We start from the raw sequence: 21,552 nt of genomic DNA on the forward strand, positions 1-21,552 counted from the left end.
TTTTATGGTAGTGTGTTGATTTGGGACCTGGCCTTCCAATATCTCCCAGGTATATATTTCTAGGTATCTTTTCTTCATGCCAAAGTACATTCCAAGTGTTTTGAGGCATTACAAGTGTGCTTATAGATTTATCTTTTAATGCATGCATTGTATTTAGTGGTTTTCATGGAGCTTGCTTGCCTTATCTATTGGGTCTCCAGTTCCCTTTCGAATTTAGTTTATTATGCAAAAGAGAAATAAGTTCCTCTGGTACTTTTCAAATATATTTTATGATGCATATTTTTTACCTGCACTCCAGGGATCACAATCCTGCAAGTCTTAACAACATGACTGCTCAGGCAGACTATACAAATCATCTACATGTAATCTATAAAATATACCCTGAAATTTGAGTATATATGCATGAACATGCAAGCACTATTTTTTACTTATTATATTACAAATGTACCTGTTGTCCTTGAGGTGGGTAGGGTTGTGGATAAGGCCCTTGAGAGTGAGGTAACTGTCCATAAGGCATCCTAAATCCAGCAACCCCAGGTCCTGGTGGTCCCCCACTCATTCCTGGGGGACCTGGGGGCCTGTAAGGTGTTGGCTGTTGTCCTGGATATGCTCCTGGAGGAGGGGGATGAGGGCCAGGAGGGCCTTGTCCAGGTGGGCCACCTTGAGGCCCCTCAGTTCCTTGACCCTGTTGTCCAGGCATCTGTGGGGGCTGTAAATATACAAAGAATTATTCTGTATTTTGTTATAACTGTAATTTTTAGTGAATATGGAGTATGAACATGTTAGATAGAAGTGAATGGAGATGAATGTTTTTTTGGGACCTGATGAGCTGTTGGAATGTGAGCAGGGTAATAGTTTGTGAAGGGATTCAGGGAAATTGGTTAGCCAGACTCGAGTCCTGGACGTGGGAAGTACAATGCCTGCACTTTAAAGGAGGGGTTTGAGATATTGACTGTTTGGAGTGACATCTAAACTGTCACATGTGGGCACCTCTGAAAAGTCAGTGATTATGTGTGAATGATGGTGAAAGTGTTTCTTTTTTGGGTCACTCTGCCTCAGTGGGAGATGGCCAGCATGTTGAATTTTTTTTTTTTATGTACAGTAGGGCCCCACTTTACGGCATGTCACCTTACGGTGTTCTGCTAATACAGACATTTCAAAACTTGCTATACGGCTCCCCCCACCTGACTCTAATATGGTCACTGTGTGCTACTTGGTTTGTTTACATTCTCCATAAGCTCTGCATCTCTCCATTATGAGACCTGGCTTAAGCAGGGCACAATAGATATCTACCCTCTACCAGGATACACAGCAATCCACAACTGCAGACCATACCAAGTTGGGGATGGTATTGCAATCTATTACTCTAACCAATTATCTTGTATTAGCACCACTTGCTTTAGTGATGAATATGGAGAATACATTTTTGCTAATTTTACTGTAAAAAACCTTATAACCTATAACAATTGGTGCCATTTACCGGATACCCCACACAAACATCCCAAATTTCAGTGAGAAACTAAAGGCACTAATAACAAACAGACAAATGAATAAGCACCACCTTCTCTTAGCTGGAGACTTCAACATCAACCTTGGCCTACTAGATGATCAGCCTGTAACTGATTTCATCAACAATATGAACAACACACTTCTCACACCAACAATAACTAAACCAACCAGGCTCACTGAAACGAGTGCAACCATAATAGACCACATATGGACCAATATACTAGCCCCCCTTAAATCAGGGATAATCACAGATAGCACTACAGACCACTACCCCACCTTCCTCTTGACAAACATTAGTAAACCACCACTTGAATACAACAAAGTTTCATTTAGACTCCATGATGAGGCCTCAATAAGGAAGTTCACAGCTGACCTAGAGACTGTTGACTGGCCTACAGAATTCTCCAAGGCCAATGGTATTGACGACTGGACAGACATTTTTCTTAACAAATTACTTAGACTATACAACAAACATTGTCCTATAAAAATGAAACAGATCACAAACAAACGGCTTGGTTGCCCATGGCTAACCAGCACCATTCTGAAATCCATTGATAAGAAACACCAATATGAAAAGCAATATAGACAGCGCTTAATACACAAAGATATACTTAAACACTATTCATCAGTCCTCACCAAAGTAATAAAGAAAGCCAAACAACTATACTACTCCAGTAGATTCACTGACACAAGAGGAGATATAAAAAAGACCTGGAAAACACTCTCTCAGATTCTAGGGACCCAAAAACTGAAAAAAAAACAAGAATATTGCCCTAACTAAACCTAATGAAACACCATTGCATCCCACTGACACAGCTAACAAGATAAACGACTTCTTCTCAACCATAGGTTCTAATCTCGCCAATAAAATCCCAGGCACCAATGCCCATGCCGGGGACTACCTAGATGGGAATTTCCCTAATTCCTTCTATCTTGCTCCAACTGAGCCCATGGAAGTCACCGAGATTATAAAGTCACTTAAAAATAACTCAGGGAATCTGTCTCATGTCCCACCATTATTGTACAAGAGAGCGGCCCATGTCCTCTCGCATGCTATCTCATTACTTTTTAACAAGTCACTAGAAACTAGCACCTTCCCGAAACTACTCAAGACGGCAAGGGTTACACCAATACATAAAGGTGGTGACCCTACAGATTTAAACAACTATAGGCCAATATCAAACTTACCATTGCTATCCAAAATCTTTGAGAAACTCGTGCACAGGAGACTATATTCATTTATAATGGCACAAAACATACTCAACCACTGCCAATTTGGATTCAGGAAAAATAAAAGCACTAACGATGCAATCATAAAAATGCTAGATCTGCTTTACACAGCATTGGAAAATAAGGAATATCCACTAGGAATTTTTATTGACCTAAGAAAAGCTTTTGACACAGTAGACCACGGCATCCTACTCCACAAACTTGACCATTATGGTATAAGAGGCCATGCGCTTGCATATTTCAAATCTTACCTTACTAATAGGTATCAGTATGTCACCATTAAAGACACAGCATCAACAACACAGCCACTTGATACTGGAGTTCCGCAGGGAAGTGTCCTTGGTCCCCTGCTCTTCCTCATATACATCAATGATCTTCCAAACGTATCTCAACACCTGAACCCCATTCTCTTTGCTGACGACATGACTTATGTCATCTCTCACCCTAATCTTGCCACCCTCAATACCATTGTTAATGAGGAGCTGATCAAAATATCGACTTGGATGACAGCCAATAAACTTACGCTTAACACTGACAAAACCTACTACAATATGTTTGGTAGCAGAGCAGGAGATGCGCAAATTAACATTAAGATCGACAACACTCTAATTGCCAGGCATAATGAGGGCAAATTCCTAGGCCTATACCTCGACAACAACATGAACTTCAGCACCCATATCCAACACATAACCAAAATTATCCAAAACGGTTGGGATCCTCTCCAAGATACGATACTACGTGCCGCAAACTGCCCTTCTCACACTATACCATTCACTTATATATCCATACCTCACCTATGCTATATGTGCTTGGGGTTCAACTGCAGCAACACACCTAAAGCCAATAATAACCCAACAAAAAGCCGCAGTAAGAATAATCACTAAATCCCATCCCTGGCAACACCCCCCCCCCTCTTCATAGATCTAAACTTACTCCCTGTTCAGTACATCCACACTTACTACTGTGCAATCTACATCTACAGGACCTTAAATTCCAATATTAACCTTGACCTAAAACGCTTTCTTGATAGTTGCGACAGAACCCACAGGCACAATACCAGACACAAACATCTCTATGACATTCCCCGTGTCCGACTAAACCTTCACAAAAATTCAATGTATGTCAAAGGCCCTAAAATCTAGAACACCCTACCTGAAAATTCTAAAACTGCAGACACATTCATCACCTTCAAAACTACCATCAGAAAACATCTTATCTCCCTGATACACCCTGTCAACTAATTACACGAATACCACCTGGTGGTTAACACTTACACTCACTCACCCATTTGACCATAAACAGAAATATCAATCTCAATCTCAAAATAATGAATCTTAACTAGTTATAAGTTGGCCTGTGATACTCCAATACTGAAACTATGTATAGTGCCAAAACAAAAGCATTCACATTGCTAAACTCACAAACTAGTATTTAGTCACTTAGCCATAATACCAACTTACCTCATAATTTTGTAATATTTTAAACTTAAGATTTAATTTAAGTCTGCCCGAAATGCCTAGCCATGCTAGGTGTTTTAGTGGTACACTCTGTAATTATTATTTTATTACATGTAAACAATACAATAACCAAATTCTGTAAACTCAGCATTGTAATCCTTATAGAGAATAAACTTTGAATTTGAATTTGAATGTCTGGGAACTTTCCAAAAATTCAAGTGTTTTAAAATTATTTCATAATTTATATGTAGTCTGATAATTATACTTATGTGTACCTGTACCTAAATAAACTTACACACTGTGCTGGCATGCAGGTACACATGAAAATCACTGAGTGTGTCATTAGTCTTAAAAATGCCATATTAATAATGATAATAATAATACACAATAATAATCACTGAGGCGCATTAAATGTCGTACAGCCTCTCCTCACTTAACGATGGAGTTCCATTCCTAAGACCACATTGTTAAACGAATTCATTGCTAAGTGAGAAACATACTATAATGGTAGTGAGTTTGTGTCAACCATCTTTTATATTGTTTTAATGTCACCTTGGCTCCATTTATAACATTTCTGGTATATTTTTAAATGCTTATACAGTAGTGTACTGTATATTGAAATAAACAGAATTGAGGAAATCAGCTCTAATATACATTATTTAGGTATGAATACTTGTCAGGGAGCCCATCGTAAGTCCAAGGTGTCGGTAAACGCACTACATAACATATAAATCATGATAAATACACTCCACAGTAGAACAAATTAACAAATATGAGATGTTTTTCCAGTTGTCTTGTCAGTGTTGGAAAAATAATGTTTTCTCTAGTTCAACACTAAAGAAAATGCATACACAACAGTAGTACTGGGGGTGACTGTAGAAAATTATTCCTTTCGTATGTCTTCACTCAGAGCGTCTTTCCTTCTAAAAATGGCATGTTACGTGAGAATGGGAGTGTTGCTCTTTACTTATTCTACCGTACCAGATAAGATAAGATAAGATTTCGTTCGGATTTTTAACCCCAACGTGCAGACAATTTGAATTATAATATAAGCTCCACAAACGTGGAAATGAAAATGTAACAACCATAACCAGACGCACTCGTCTGCTTGTTTACAGACTCCACGTCTCTGTCCTCTCTCATTTAATCGTTCTTTCTCTCGTTTATTCATTTTATCTCATTTACTCACCTCCCACCCTACATTAAGATTACAAATATTTTATGGTAAATAACGAGTGTACTGTATATGCATTTTATCACTCTAGGGTGCTTTACTTGCCGTAGTATATTACATGTGGGTGGGGTGGCCTGGTGGGCTACCATACCTCCCACACCTGACTTCCTACAAATAAATACTACTCACCTCTCACCCTACATTAAGACTACAAATATTTTAAGGTAAGTAATGAGTGTTCTTTGTGTATTTTACTTTTTATTGTTTTTTAATGTTTAGTTCTATTGCAAACTTATATTATGTTAGTGTAAATTTGTTATCTGGAATTTATATGAATTTATAAGGTGGAAAAAATGGCGTTCTGCTTTCCGGCAATGTCCACTTTCTGGGGTAGCCTGGAAGCTAACCTGCCATATAAGTGGGGCCTTCCTGTACTAACATGAAAATTATATTTTAATCCTTTTCTTCCAAGTCAAAAATATCTTTCTTAACCCTTTGACTGTTGCAACCCCAAATCCTGAGGTGTCTCCTGGTGTCGCAAAATTTAAAAAAAAAAAAAAAAATCTTATGAAATGACAGAGAATCTTTACCCAATTGTAATGGCACCAAAAGAACGCTCTTGTGAAGTTAGCAACCTCGGCGATATTTATGAATTGGCAATTTCACCCACTTTGAGCCCTATTTTCGGTTAATTCCATTGTTCCAGTCAACCAAACTCATAGCTATTTCTTTAGAACTCCATTTTTTCTATCGATTGAGTAGAAGAAACTGCCCATTTACATATTTCAACTACCCAATAACGTGGTCAGAAATTTGCAATCTGGTCAATTTCACAAAAATTAAAAAATATGACAATTTCAAAATAGGGTTCAGAATGAACAATGCAGACATTCCTGGCTCTAAAATAACATTTTCTTTGTTCATCAGTCACGTCTCCAGGCCCCTCTGATATTACTCAAACAAACAAAACAAACAAAAAAATAGAAGATTTACTGTAATGCAGACTACTGCAATATTGTAATAATTGTATAAATAATGTCAACCCATTCATGACTGCATATTAGAATGGCTACTTGGACATTTATTGGAAAATGACATCATTTGTTTACTTTTGAACATCGGAAAAAATCAAACATTTTCCCTACTTTGAGCTCCATTTCTTTTCATAGTAAAACCAATCAAAATTACCTCTATTTCTATAATATGTTTTCCATTCTATCAAATGAGACCAAGAAAACGAGAATACAACCATAAATACTATACGAAAATAGACCACAAATTCGGCATTTTAATACAAAAAAAAAAAGTCGGAGTTTTTTTTTCTCATTATGCACTGCGTGCTGCAGGATTTTTTTTATATGGTACACACTGACCACACAGACCCATTCTCTCACACGTGGGCCTACCAGCTTTCTCCTGCTTGATTTGAAGCCGCTAGAATTTTTGAGTATATAGTATACGTCAAACACATTGGCTCATAAGACGTATATATATGACTGAAACAGTCAAAGGGTTAATATCCTATATACTTGCTTTCACAAACCTTATACAGCACAGCAATTTACTAACTATACTGTCATCCTTCTGGTGTTTTAAGTTCCAGTCACATTTCTTTATCAGTACAGCAGTATCTTGCAAAGTATGGTTAATGCATGTCAAAAAAATATCGTACCATGCAATACCATACTGATCCAGGTTTATTATGATGGGTTTCAATGTAATGCGTTCCAACAAAATGATTAAATGGGTTGGATCACAAAAATATTTAGCCATTTGCTTAGTACAAATCAATGAACATGAAACTCTTGAACACACTTGGAAATGAAGAAATTGCAAAAGATAAAAACAAAAAATTAGTAGTAATAAAGATTTTTATTATAGTTGTAAATAAACAATATACCATACATATAGTAATGAAAAAAATAATTTTTATTTTGAAAAACTAGTTGAACAACATAGTTTGCATGTTGTTTTTCTTCTAATCTGAGATGATTTATCCCACACTACATAATGTGTTCAAAGTTTCAACATGGGATTCAAAACCGGCAAAATCAGTGGAACAATGCAGCGAGACATTTTGTAACAGCATCTTCTTCCAATACAAATCCACTTCAGCTACTTGAAAAATTTGTTCATCTTTGTAGCCATTTTCTGAAATCAATTTTTTTTTAAGATCATTAGGAAATCTTGCAGATGCCTCATTATCTGCACTGACACTTTGACCAGTAATTTGAACATTATGGACGCTCATACAATTTTTAAAGTTGTAAAACCGGCCACGACTTGCCAAAAAACTTTCCCCTTTATTGCCATTTTTTTTTTTAACATTGAATAGAGACTTGTTGCTTTAGCTTGAATCATCACCTGACTTAATGGAATTCTTTTCTGACTAAAGTTGAGGGAGACCTGTATATCATGTTTATTATATAATTTTGAAAAAAATCATGGATGGATTAATGAAAATGTGTATATTAATGTAATATACGACATTTAATGAGACTCGGTGATTATTATTATTCTTTCTTTCTTTCAACACACCGGCCATATCCCACTGAGGTGGGGTGGCTCAAAAGGAAAAACGAAAGTTTCTCCTTTTACATTTAGTAATATATACAGGAGAAGGGGTTACTAGCCCCTTGCTCCCGGCATTTTAGTTGCCTCTTACAACACGCATGGCTTACGGAGGAAGAATTCTGTTCCACTTCCCCATGGAGGTAAGAGGAAATAAACAAGAACAAGAACTAGAAAGAAAATAGAAGAAAACTCAAAGGGGTGTGTATATATATGCTTGTACATGTATGTGTAGTGTGACCTAAGTGTAAGTAGAAGTAGCAAGACGTACCTGAAATCTTGCATGTTTATGAGACAGAAAAAAGGACACCAGCAATCCTACCATCATGTAAAACGATTACAGGCCTTCGTTTTACACTCACTTGGCAGGACGGTAGTACCTCCCTGGGCGGTTGCTGTCTACCAACCTACTACCTAGTATTATTATTTTTTTTTTCAACAAGTCGGCATCTTCCACCGAGGCAGGGTGACCCAAAAAAAAGAAAGAAAATCCCCAAAAAGAAAATACTTTCATCATCACTCAACACTTTCACCACACTCGCACATTATCACTGTTTTCGCAGAGGTGCTCAGAATACAACAGTTTAGAAGCATACACATATAAAGATACACAACATATCCCTCCAAACTGCCAATATCCCAAACCCCTCCTTTAAAGTGCAGGCATTGTACTTCCCATTTCCAGGACTCAAGTCCGACTATATGAAAATAACCGGTTTCCCTGAATCCCTTCACTAAATATTACCCTGCTCACACTCCAACAGATCGTCAGGTCCCAAGTACCATTCGTCTCCATTCACTCCTATCTAACACGCTCACGCACGCTTGCTGGAAGTCCAAGCCCCTTGCCCACAAAACCTCCTTTACCCCCTCTCTCCAACCCTTTCGAGGACGACCCCTACCCCGCCTTCCTTCCCCTATAGATTTATATGCTTTCCATGTCATTCTACTTTGATCCATTCTCTCTGAATGACCAAACCACCTCAACAACCCCTCTTCTGCCCTCTGACTAATACTTTTATTAACTCCACACCTTTTCCTATTATTATTATTATTATTATTATTATTTCTAATATGGCATCACTTGTGCAAGTTGTCTGCTACCACATCTCATATTTATGTTTATTTATTCTACTGTGGGGTGTATTTATCATATTTATATGTTATGCATCGTGTTTATATAATTTTGAAAAAATATCATAGATGGATTAATGAAAATATGTATATTAACGTAATACTATGTATACGACATTTAAATGAGACTCGGTGATTATTATTATCATTACTAATATGGCGTCTGGAGACATAAGACACTCTTACTGATTTTAATGTGTACCTGCATGCCAGCACAGTGTGTAAGTTTATTTAGGTACAGGTATACATAAGTATAATTATCAGAGTATATATAAAATATGAAATAACTTTTAAAAACACTTGAAATTTTGGAGTTTCCAGACAAAATGGAGAGACTTAGTGCTTATGGATCTCACAGAGAATGTAAACAAACAGGGTGGGGCGCGGTGACCATATTAGAAAGTCAGGTGGGGGGAGCCGTATAGCGAGTTTTGGTTATAATTTGAAATGACCGTATTAGCGGAATGCATATTTTACTTTTTTTTTGTTTTTTAATGCCTAGTTCTATTGGTAACTTCACATATGTTAGTGTAAACTTGTTACCTAGTATTTATATGCATTTATAAGTGGAAAAAAAGGGTGTTCCACTTTACGGCGGTAGTCTGGAACCTAACCTGCCCTATAAGTGGGGCACTACTGTATATAAGATGCCATAGCCATTCTGTGTCTTTATTTGATCTTTATTCCTTATATGTGACATACTGATGCTTCATAATGCAGTTAAATAAAATTTATATTTTTAAATTTATTAAATTTATGAACGGCATTATGTACAGTAGACCACTGTTTAACACGGTAGTTATGTTCCTGAAAATGCTGTGTTAGACAAAACTGTGTTAGATGAATTGAAGAACTTATGGAAAAAATAGGGTTATGTTCCTGGGAGCCCCCAAAAAGCCAAACAACTTTCTTTAGACCTCCAGATCTTACAAAATTTAACACGGTAGTTATGTTCCTGAAAATGCTGTGTTAGACAAAACTGTGTTAGATGAATTGAAGAACTTATGGAAAAAATAGGGTTATGTTCCTGGGAGCCCCCAAAAAGCCAAACAACTTTCTTTAGACCTCCAGATCTTACAAAATAAAAGTGAATATGTAATTGTAGTGCATCGTCATGATATATTACTGCTTAAGGCTACAAATGCAATAGAAATAATAGTATTTCTTACTTTAAATTGTGGGTAATGGTGTTTGTGGATGATTGTGAAGAGAGTGGATATGGATGGTGTCGCCCTACTGGGTTGAGGTGGATGGTTGCTGGTTGTTGGCAGAAGTGGATGGTAGAGGTTCTGGTACTGAAGTCGATGGTTGCATTGGAGTGTGTGTAAAGTCAGTAAGTTATTCATTAAAGCCAGTGTTATTCAGTCAAGTCAGTATGTCATTCAGTCAAGTCAGTAAGTCATTCAGTTAAGTCATTGAGCCAAGTCAGTAAGTCATTCAGTTAAGTCATTGAGCCAAGTCAGTAAGTCATTCAGTTAAGTCATTGAGCCAAGTCAGTAAGTCATTCAGTCAAAGTCAGTAAGTCATTCAGTCAAGTCAGTAAGTCATTCAGTCAAGTCAGTAAGTCATTCAGTCAAGTCAGTAAGTCATTCAGTCAAAGTCAATAAGTCATTCAGTCAAGTCAGCAAGTTATTCAGTCAAGTAAGTCATTCAGTCAAGTCAGTGTGTCATTTAGTCAAGTCAGTGCCATGATTGCTTAGCAGATTTAACATATGGCAATGAAAATGAGAAAATACGTATGTAACTAAACACATCGAGCTTCCTGAGTATCGTCCTACATGCGTACGAACTGAAATGAAGGTTGGGAGGGTGGTGTGGGTGGGTGTGGGTGGCTGAGGGAAATGGGGGATGGCATGGTGGTAGGTCTCCCCCGTTGACACAATGGTGTAACCCACAGACCAACTCGCCCGGCGGTGCTCAAAATTTCCCCCCTCCCACAACTGTGTTAAGCTAATTTTACGAAGCGTTAAACAAAAATATGCCGCAATTCTTCAATCGTGCTATATCCAAAACGTGCAAGACAAAACCGTGTTAAACGATGGTCTACTGTGTATCAAATTCTGTACTGTTCAAAACCATTCTAAACAAGGTATTGTTGTATAATGTCAGTATTCCCAAATCATCCACTATTACAAGATGTTGAACTGTTTGCACCACAAAGTGGTGGATGCTGAGGTCTCCACAATTAATTCCATAAAGAAATGTATTCGTACAGATTTGGAAAACTTGGTGTTACCCTTAGCAGTCAAGTTAATATTGTGGAATGTACTTATAGACAGACTAAAGATCTATCTATCCCTTTATATCCCCATATTTTTCTACCAATAATTTGTCTTTCTTACTGGTAAAAGTTGAGCCATATTTTGTGATGTGTCTGCCATAGATGCCAAATACATTAGATTTCGATGAAGAGACTGCTGGTACCTGAAAAAGAAGCAAAATTTTTTGATGCTGCTAAGATACTGAGAAAATAAAAATCACATGTTACTAATAAAAAATGTAAACAAAGTATTTACCAACTATAATACCTAGTGAGGTGCCTATCCATTTTCATTGTTCACTGAGCCATAAGCCACCTGCACCAGTCTGAGCTCACTCATGCATACACTTGTCCCTGGATTTAGAGCAATTTGTAAGACTTTAAATATTAAGTAAAATGCAATTAATAATGGCCTTTAAAGCAAGTGGTGATACCAAAAGAAAACTTGTAATTCTCAGTGTTAAGGAGAAAATTTAATTAATAAAGAAGGTTAAGTCTGGCATCTCATGAGGAATATGGTGTTAAGAAACAGGGTCTGATATCTGTAGATGCAAGGACAAACTTACAGCCTATGCTCTTAAGTTTACTGTAGATGCTAACCACAAAGGTTTAACAGCTGGCTCTAGAAAACATATGAAAACAGCCCATTTATTTATTTACTTAATTATTTTTTATTTGGACATGATACATAGTTGTACAAAGAAATATAGTGATTGGGTGTACATGCCAAAAGCCCCTTGTATGCAGATCATTATGGGCAGGCTTAAAATTAACTTAACTAAAAGCTTTAAGAAACAGTGCATAAGTGGTATGTTCAACAACATTCTGTTGGTGTCAATGTTTGTGATATTGATCTTTGCTCTGCTGTTCATAAGTTAACAAAGCATATGACTGTAGAATTTCAAGCAAGTGATAATTGTCTTTTGTGTTTCCATACCCATCATGGCTTGAGTAATGTCTGCTTCCTTCCAACACACTAGCCTTTCAACACTAAGATAGAGGGTCAGCAAAGACCACTTCTCATTATTCTGCTATATTAGCTCTGATGGTTCTCACTGTTTAACCCTGAAACTGTTCAAATGTGGATCTACATTGACGTGCATAGCACTCCAATCGTAGATCTACTCTTTTTTTACGTAAGAAAGCAGGTGCCTGCACTCTGAAGGAGGGGTGTTAATGTTGCAGTTTAAAAACTGTAGTGTAAAGCACCCTTCTGGCAAGAAGGTGGGAATCGGCCAGTGTGATAAAAAAAAAAAAAAAAAAAAAACATGTAAAATCGGATGTAGATCTATGTCCGGAGCGCTACGCACGTGAGCATAGATCTACGTTTGGACAGTTTAAGGGTTAAAGCTGGCGATCACAGGCAAATCAGCATGGCCTCATGCTTTAAAGCAGTGATTCCCAAAATGGGTGGTACTGCCTCCCTGGTGGCGGTGGAAAGATCCATGGGATGTGTAGAAAAAAAAGAGGGCGGCAAGGTGGCATCAGAACCAAGGGAGTGTTTGTTTTACAAAATCTATATGGCAAAATCTAAGTCAACTCAAATGCAGCTACAAGAAACCTAGGTCTAGTAAAGCTATGAAACACTACTGTGAAGCCCACAACAGTTGCAGATTTTACTCCATTCATATACCAGTATGTATATAATCTACCATGCTGAATGTTGTGAGAGCAAGCTTGTACTGGGATATATTCCACAACATCTGGTGTCTAGAAGACTTGTCAAGGCCAGGCATATGACAAGTACTGTATTAATTGAAGAGGGTGGAAATTAAAATTATATAGTATTTTATATAGCACTACTTGCAGGGCTCCAAAAAATACTATTCACAAAAAATCCTCAAGATAAAATCGACATTAGGTATATGGTGTACTCCTGATAAGTTCACCCAATAATGAGGACAGTAAAGTCTGCATTAAAAAAAAAAATTATTCATGTGGTTAATAATCCAGCCTACTATAGCACCAAGACTTAAGAAATCGTAATGACACGATTGCAAATAAACCATACCCCCGGCCGGGATTGAACCCACGGTCATAGTCTCAAAACTCCAGCCCGTCACGTTAGCCACTAGACCAGCTAGCCACAATAAGATTCATCCAACTAGGTATATTTCTACACCATAGGAAGGTTAGCACAGGCACCTCTGTGACCACAAATGCAAGTTTTTACAGACGAATCTCCAGCTGGAGTTTTGAGACTCTATGACCGCGGGTTCAATCCCGGCCGGGGGTATGGTTTATTTGCAATCGTGTCATTACGATTTCTTAAGTCATGTTGACGGCAGTGAAGGGACTTGAGCTAGAGTTCGTCACGGCCATGCTAGCTGGAGATTCGTCTGTAAAAACTTGCATTTGTGGTCACAGAGGTGCCTGTGCTAACCTTCCTATGGTGTAGAAATATACCTAGTTGGATGAATCTTATTGTGGCTAGCTGGTCTAGTGGCTAACGCGACGGGCTGGAGTTTTGAGACTCTATGACCGCGGGTTCAATCCCGGCCGGGGGTATGGTTTATAGCACCAAGTTAAGTTTCTTGTTTCTTTGGTACAATGTTACTGTCATTTTCCATTTCCTATATGAAAATTAAAGAAGATAAATATTTGGTATAAAAAATTCAGTAGCCAAAGCTCAACACCACACAATAATAACAAACATGGCTGCCACCAGCCCATCCTCCCCTCTCTTCCCCGGATTCAACCTACCAAGTAGTCTCTCAGGTATGACCAACGATCCAGATACCCTAAAGACATGCATCTCCAACTTAGCTATTGAAAATATGAATCTTCGAGAGACGCTAACAAAACAAGACACCAGGATGACACAACTCGAGAACAAAATCCACAGTCTTGAACAAAAGTTAACAACACCAGGAATGACTAACTGTGACAAGACCATCCAAACAGTCATAGATAGCCATACCCAACAAATAATATCTTTTAATACAAAGGTTGAAGAAGCAGTAAAAGACTGGAAGAACAACTTAGACAACCAGTTCAGTGACTACTTTGCTCTCCAAGAAGATAAAACTGAACAAGATAAACTATCGGATGCAGTAATAGTTAACAGTCCACTTTTTCCCAGTGATATGAACCAAACAAACAGTAAAGAAATTACTCTGCAGATCATAAAGGACCAAACAAGTGTTATTGTACCAGAGTCTGAAATAAAAGAAGCCAGGTTACTAGGATCCCATGGTAGAAAAAGTGTTATGCTTAGATTCCACTCACATGACAGGAAAAAAGACTTAATTATTGCATCTATTAAAGTAAAGAAAGAGGTATACATAAACGAGTGTCTTACCAAAAAACGTCAGAACCTCCTGTATAGGGTCAGAAAACTTAAGCGGGAGAATAATGACACAATACACCAATGCTTCACACGGGATGGGAAAATTCTTGTTAGGAAAACAAATGTAGGTCAACTGTACACAATCACGAACGAGAATGATCTATCACGATTTCTCAGGGATACTAATCTTACAGAGAATAACTAAACAATGTCCAACTTAAAAGCCTATGTAGTGTAGTGTATGTTTTGCTCCATTATTGTTCAAATTTCATTGTGCAATCTCTTAGTAATTAAATAATCAACTACCTCATTTTGTGATTTTACTAGTAAGCATAAGTCACCTTATGTGATTTTGTTATTTACTATTGTTCGCTTAAACATTAGCTGAATTGATACTTTCTCTGTCCATATTACTACCTCATATTTTTTTAAATACTATCAATTGATATTGCTTACTAAAATTAATAATTATCATTTTTACTAAAATTTCAATTTACTCTTAACATTTTTGACTGCCATATAACCAAGTATAACTACCAGTGCAATATTGAATGAAATAAACATTACTTTTTCACTTTTTTGTAATCATTATTACTTACTAAAATTTTATTAAACACCAGTTCTTTTGGTACTTTAATTGTGAATTTTATTTTGTCAATTTAAATCTAGTTATAATCTTGATCTTGTCAACAACCTATACCAGACTCTAGTGCAATTGGAAGTACCATTTCAAATTGTATTTTTATATTATAAGTTTATATTATAATTCCTACCATCTGTCCATTTAACTTTGTTTACCATTACTTATTTTTAGTCCCTTATATATTTTCTCCTTTATTTTAGCTTTATATAACTACCCTAGTTTATATATTCACAATTGTTAAAATAATCAAGGTGCTATTCTCAGGTGCTAAAGTAGAATAAGTTCACAATTTTGCCATTATATTCCAAAGCTCATTTATTTGATTACCACTTTATTGTTCACCACAACCTATATTAGTCCCTTTTATATTATAATTTTATACTATAATTCTAACTTTAAAAAATTACCTTTATAGTACTACCTACTATCATATTCCCAAGCTCCATTATTTGATCATCACTTTATTTGTATTAGTCCCTTTTATAGTGTCTCCTTTATTTTAGCTTAAAAAAAAAAAAAAAAAATACTACCTTAGCTCATTATTTTACATTTGTTAAATAATTCAGGTGCTATTTTTTAGCTTAAGACTATTTACTTTGTTTTATACTTAATTCTAACTATAGATTCACTACAAATCTTATGATTACAAGCATTGATCCTGATACCAACCTCTTATTTAATGACTTAAATGAATCAAACAGTTACTGTAATTACTACACTGCAGAACAATCAAAGGCACTTCTCAGTGCCAACAACAACATAACTATCTTTAACTACAATATCAGATCTTTAAGCAAGCATTACGATGACCTCATAGCATTACTAAATTCCTTACATGCCAATATGTCCATCATTACACTAACTGAAACCTGGCTAAAGCCTGATAGTACAGATGTCTATGCCATTCCTGGTTACACAGCCATACACAACTGTAGGCCAGACCAACAAGGGGGTGGCACAGCCATATACTACTCAGACCAACTAGAATGTATCACTAATACTTGCACAAGGGATGAACATGGGGAATATATAATAGCTAAATTCAAATCCAAATACCTACAAAAACCTCTCACATTGATAAACATCTACAGAGTTCCACAGTCAAACATTAGCCAATTTAGTCAAAACCTAGGAAGTATGATAACTGATGCACGCATGAACAAAGATCACTTACTACTCTCAGGTGACTTCAATATAAATCTCCTGCAAGACCAGGACCCACACGTTACTGAATTCACAAACACAATGAGTAACTGTATGTTACTACCAACAGTAACAAAACCTACAAGAGTTACAGAGACTAGTGTTTCCCTACTTGACCACATCTGGACCAACACCATATCCCCTTTAAAATCAGGCATAATTACAGATAATACCACAGACCACTACCCTACTTTCCTCATAACAACTCTTGGTAAACTACCCCAAGACACTACTAAAGTCACCTTCAGACTTCACAGTGAGGCAGCCATTAATAACTTCACAACAGCAGTAGCAAACATTGATTGGCACACTGAGCTAGAAATCTATACAGATATTGAAGAATGTATTAAAAATTTTCTAAAAAAGACCCAATACCTCTATAACAAGCACTGCCCTAAAAAAACTAAACAGATGACAGCTAAGAGACTGAACAGTCCCTGGCTAACACCCAGCATTCTCAAATCCATAAATACAAAACACCAATATGAAAAACAGTACAGAATGGGTCACATAACCAGAGACCAAACAAAACGTTACTCGTCAATCCTAACCAGCCTGATAAGAAGGGCAAAAAATTGTATTATGAGAACAGATTATCCAACTTACGAGGTGATATAAAAAAGACCTGGAAAACCCTATCAGAAATTCTGGGAACAAAAAAGATATCACGAAATAGTGAAATAAAATTAGCAAAATCAGATGAACCCCAACTCCCACCAACAGAAACAGCAAACAGACTCAATGATTTCTTCTCCACTATAGGACAAAACCTTGCCAATAAAATCCCAAGCTCAGATACCCCACCAAATGACTACCTCACCGGCAACTACCCGAACACACTGTTCCTAGCTCCGACTAACCCTTACGAAGTCTCCCTTATTATCAACGCACTAAAAAACAAGGCAGGAGATTTAAATACCTTACCACCCTTTATATACAAAAAACTGTCACAAGTCCTATCACCAATCATTGCAACACTCTTTAACAAATCCATTGAATCCTCCACCTTCCCTACAGTACTCAAAATAGCAAGGGTCACCCCGATCCACAAAGGAGGAGACCAAACAGAGTTGAATAACTATAGGCCAATATCCAACTTACACCCTCTCTCAAAAATCTTCGAAAAATTAATTCATAAACGAATCTACTCCTACCTTATCTCCCAAAACATACTCAACCCCTGCCAATTTGGATTCAGGCCTAATAAAAATACTAATGATGCTATTATACACATGCTAGAACATATATACACTGCAATAGAGAAAAAAGAAGTCCCACTGGGGATCTTCATTGACTTACGTAAAGCTTTTGATACAGTTGACCATGACTTGCTCCACGTAAAATTGTCACACTATGGTATAAGAGGGCACTCCCTCAACTACCTCAAGTCATACCTCAGCAACAGAAGCCAATATGTGTACGCAAATGGGGCAAACTCTTCTGCGCAACCAATTACAGTTGGTGTCCCACAGGGAAGTGTCCTTGGCCCTCTTCTCTTTCTCCTATACATAAATGACCTTCCAAATGCTTCGCAATTACTCAAACCCACACTATTTGCAGATGACACTACATACGTCTTCTCCCACCCGAGCCCAGTCACGCTAGCCTATACTGTAAATACCGAATTACAGAAAATATCTACCTGGATGAGGACTAACAAACTTACACTAAACATTGACAAAACCTACTTCATTCAGTTTGGTAACAGAGCTACAGATGTCCCTCTTAACATAATGATAAACGGATCACCTATCACAAAGCTAACAGAGGGAAAATTCTTAGGAATCCACCTTGATAATAGACTCAAATTTCATACACATATACAACAAATTTCTAAGAAAATTTCCAAGACTGTAGGCATACTATCGAAGATACAGTACTATGTTCCACAGTCAGCCCTCCTGGCCCTATATCACTCTCTTATTTACCCCTATCTCACCTATGGAATTTGTGCATGGGGCTCAACAAATATTAACCATCTCAGACCACTAATTACCCAACAAAAGGCTGCAGTTAGAATGATAACAAATTCTCACTACAGACAGCACACTCTACCAATATTCAATACACTAAACCTACTCACCATACAAAACATCCATACTTATTACTGCACCTATTACATACATAGAACACTTAACTCTGATATTAACCCTCCCCTCAAACATCTCCTTGCCAACCTCAACAGAACACATGACCATAATACAAGGCACAGATCACTCTTTGATGTTCCTCGTGTCCATCTCACGCTATGCAAAAACTCAATGCACATAAAAGGCCCTAAAATCTGGAATTCATTACCTGTAAATATAAAAGAAACACTACCTGTTTATAAATTCAAGTCTCTTCTCAAAGATCACTTACTCACCCAAAACCAAATAAATACTGAATAACTGAACCTTATAAATTGTATATCTTAAATGTTTCTCACAATTATATCACATAAATGTTAAACCTAAAACCCAATCTAACTTTATTATTTTTTAAATACACTACCTAACAAAATACTCCATACGACTGAATGTACAACAATGCATGCAACCATATGACCTGTCTTTGTAATACTCATTTGTGCTTTATAGTTATCTGTTTACAATAATGTATTATCACTGATTTCATCATTGCTTAGTTAATTTTAAGCCAGCCCGAAATGCTATGCATAGTATAAGTGGCTTTGGCATGCTGCTCTTATCTGTATTTTTTTGTACCTCTATATGTATGCTCAAATTGTAAATAAATAAATAAATAAATAAATAAGAAATCCACTAAAAATGTTCTCCATAGTAGGTTGGAAACTTAAATACTTACTGGAAACATTCTTGAGGCTTTCCCTGGTTCTGATAATCAGTAATGGTCTTGATCAACTGCGAATTCTCATCCAGCATCTGGAATGCAATACAAGTTACTCATAAAGTGGTTAATTACAGTCCTGTACTTTGGTGACCAGGGAAGAGCTTGGTGGTACTACTTAAAAGGTGCAGAGAAGGCGTGGAGTTAATAAAAGTATTAGTCAGAGGGCTTTAGAGGGGTTGTTGAGGTGGTTTGGTCATTCAGAGAGAATGGATCAAAGTAGAATGACATGGAGAGTGTATAAATCTGTAGGGGAAGGAAGGCGGGGTAGGGGACATCCTTGAAAAGGTTGGAAGGAAGGGGTAAGGGAGGTTTTGTGGGCTAGGGGCTTGGACTTCCAGCAGGCGTGCATGAGCGTGTTCGATAGGAGCGAATGGAGACGAATGGTATTTGGGACCTGACGATATGTTGGAGTGTGAGCAGGGTAATATTTAGTGAAGGAATTCAGGGAAACCGGTTATTTTTGTATAGCCGGACTTGAGTCCTGGAAATGGGAAATACAATGCCTGCACTCTAAAGGAAGGGTTCGGGATATTAGCAGTTTGGAGGGATATGTTGTGTATCTTTATACGTATATGCTTCTAAACTGTTGTGCTCTGAGCACCTCTGCAAAAACAGTGATTATGTGTGAGTGAGGTGAAAGTGTTGAATGATGATGAAAGTATTTTCTTTTTGGGGATTTTCTTTCTTTTTGGGTCACCCTGCCTCGGTGGGAGACGGCCGACTTGTTAAAAAAAAAAAAAAAAAAAAATCTGTAAATCTACAATAGCTTGTTACAATACCTAGATATGTTAATAGCTGATACAGTGTTAAATTCAGCACCAGAACACTACATATCACCAATACTTATCAATCTTTACATTCTTAACCCCTCAGGGCTAATAACCCAGAATAAACCAAGTAAAGGAGACTGTGTATGAGAGGCTTAGACTTCCAACAAGCATGTGTGTGTGTGTTAGATAGGAGCCAGAGGAGGTAAGTGGCTTTTATGATTTGATGTGCTGTTGGAGTGTGAGCAAGGTAACATATATGAAAGGATTCAGGGAAATTGGCTAGCTGGACTTGAGTTCTGAAGGTGGGAAGTGCAATGCCTTCGTTCTGAAGAAGGGGTGGTGATATGTTGTAGTTTTTGAACTGTAGTAGTGACACACCTCTGGCAAGACAGTGATGGAGCAAGTGATGATGAAAGTGTTTCTTCCTTTTCAGGTCACCATGTATTACAAAAAAAGTGATTTTTAAAGATGGTAGGTTTACTCATTTTGTAATAGAGTTCGGGATACATATATACACATTAAAATCAATTAATCTTTAATATTATATAAAAAACAACTATCTTTGGTCTAGAGGTATTTGAACTAATAAACATCTGATAATATATACATGTTACAATAATAAATTATAATTAGCATCTAACTAAAATAATAAATAATTCGTAACCCTACACAGGGTACAACTTTCTTGACACTCCTGTGTCACTATATATATCTATGCTAAAATAATAAATTAAGTAACATTTAAAATAATAAATTACAATCAACTGCGTTTCTCACGACACTTATCCGAGTTGTGACGCTCTTTCTCCACCATGTCACTTGACACCCTTTTCTCCGTGTAATACACACTTTCACAACCGTGTCACACTTGACACCCTTGTCTCTGCGTCACACTACCCGCATAGTGTCTTTGTCGAGGCCAGTCACATGACACTATTCAATGTACACTACAACCAGGCCATCTTCAGTGTCACACGACACCCTTTTCTTCTCCGTGTTCCACTACGGTCCTGTAGCATATCTCAGTGTTCCACTCCATCATACTTCCCTAAGTGTCACACTACAGTCATAGCCCAGTTCAGTGTAACACTCCAACCTTTTCTTCATGTAATGTCCCACTAAACAGCATCCGATGACTCCGGCCCACAGTTGACCAGCGTAGGCGGTGAGTCCGCAGACATCACCGGTAGTCCTGTAAATACTCTCTAAGGCTGGTAGAAGTACACCGTAAGATGGTCTGGTGAGTACTATCTACCGCCTTCAAGACCAGTTGACACACCGCAAGGTGGTCCGATGCAGCACACACTATGTTGCAAGCTCACTGAATGCGGCCGTCAAATAACTGAGGCCAACAGACTCAGTGAGCTGCGGTGAGCGCTTCTTCTAAAATCAGTAGAAGCCAGTAGAATACTCTACTGCCAGTAGATGTGTACCATTAGGTGTTCAGGTACCTACTGCTTCT

At 37.4% G+C, this 21,552-nt stretch overlaps 1 protein-coding gene across 1 annotated transcript in view; it reads right to left on the reverse strand.

Moving 5' to 3' along the window:
* Window positions 1-21,552, reverse strand: part of LOC128686152 (basic salivary proline-rich protein 2) — a 41,534-nt gene that overhangs the window by 16,002 nt on the left and 3,980 nt on the right. Inside the window, exons 2-4 of the mRNA XM_070083155.1 lie at window positions 19,276-19,352; window positions 11,418-11,499; window positions 449-709 (exon numbers count right to left, since the gene is read on the reverse strand). Of these exons, the coding sequence (XP_069939256.1) occupies window positions 449-709; window positions 11,418-11,499; window positions 19,276-19,352 (420 nt within the window). The remainder of the gene's footprint in view (window positions 1-448; window positions 710-11,417; window positions 11,500-19,275; window positions 19,353-21,552) is intronic.

Source organism: Cherax quadricarinatus, chromosome 9 (assembly GCF_038502225.1).
Source record: "Cherax quadricarinatus isolate ZL_2023a chromosome 9, ASM3850222v1, whole genome shotgun sequence".
Taxonomy (NCBI): Eukaryota; Metazoa; Arthropoda; class Malacostraca; order Decapoda; family Parastacidae; genus Cherax; species Cherax quadricarinatus.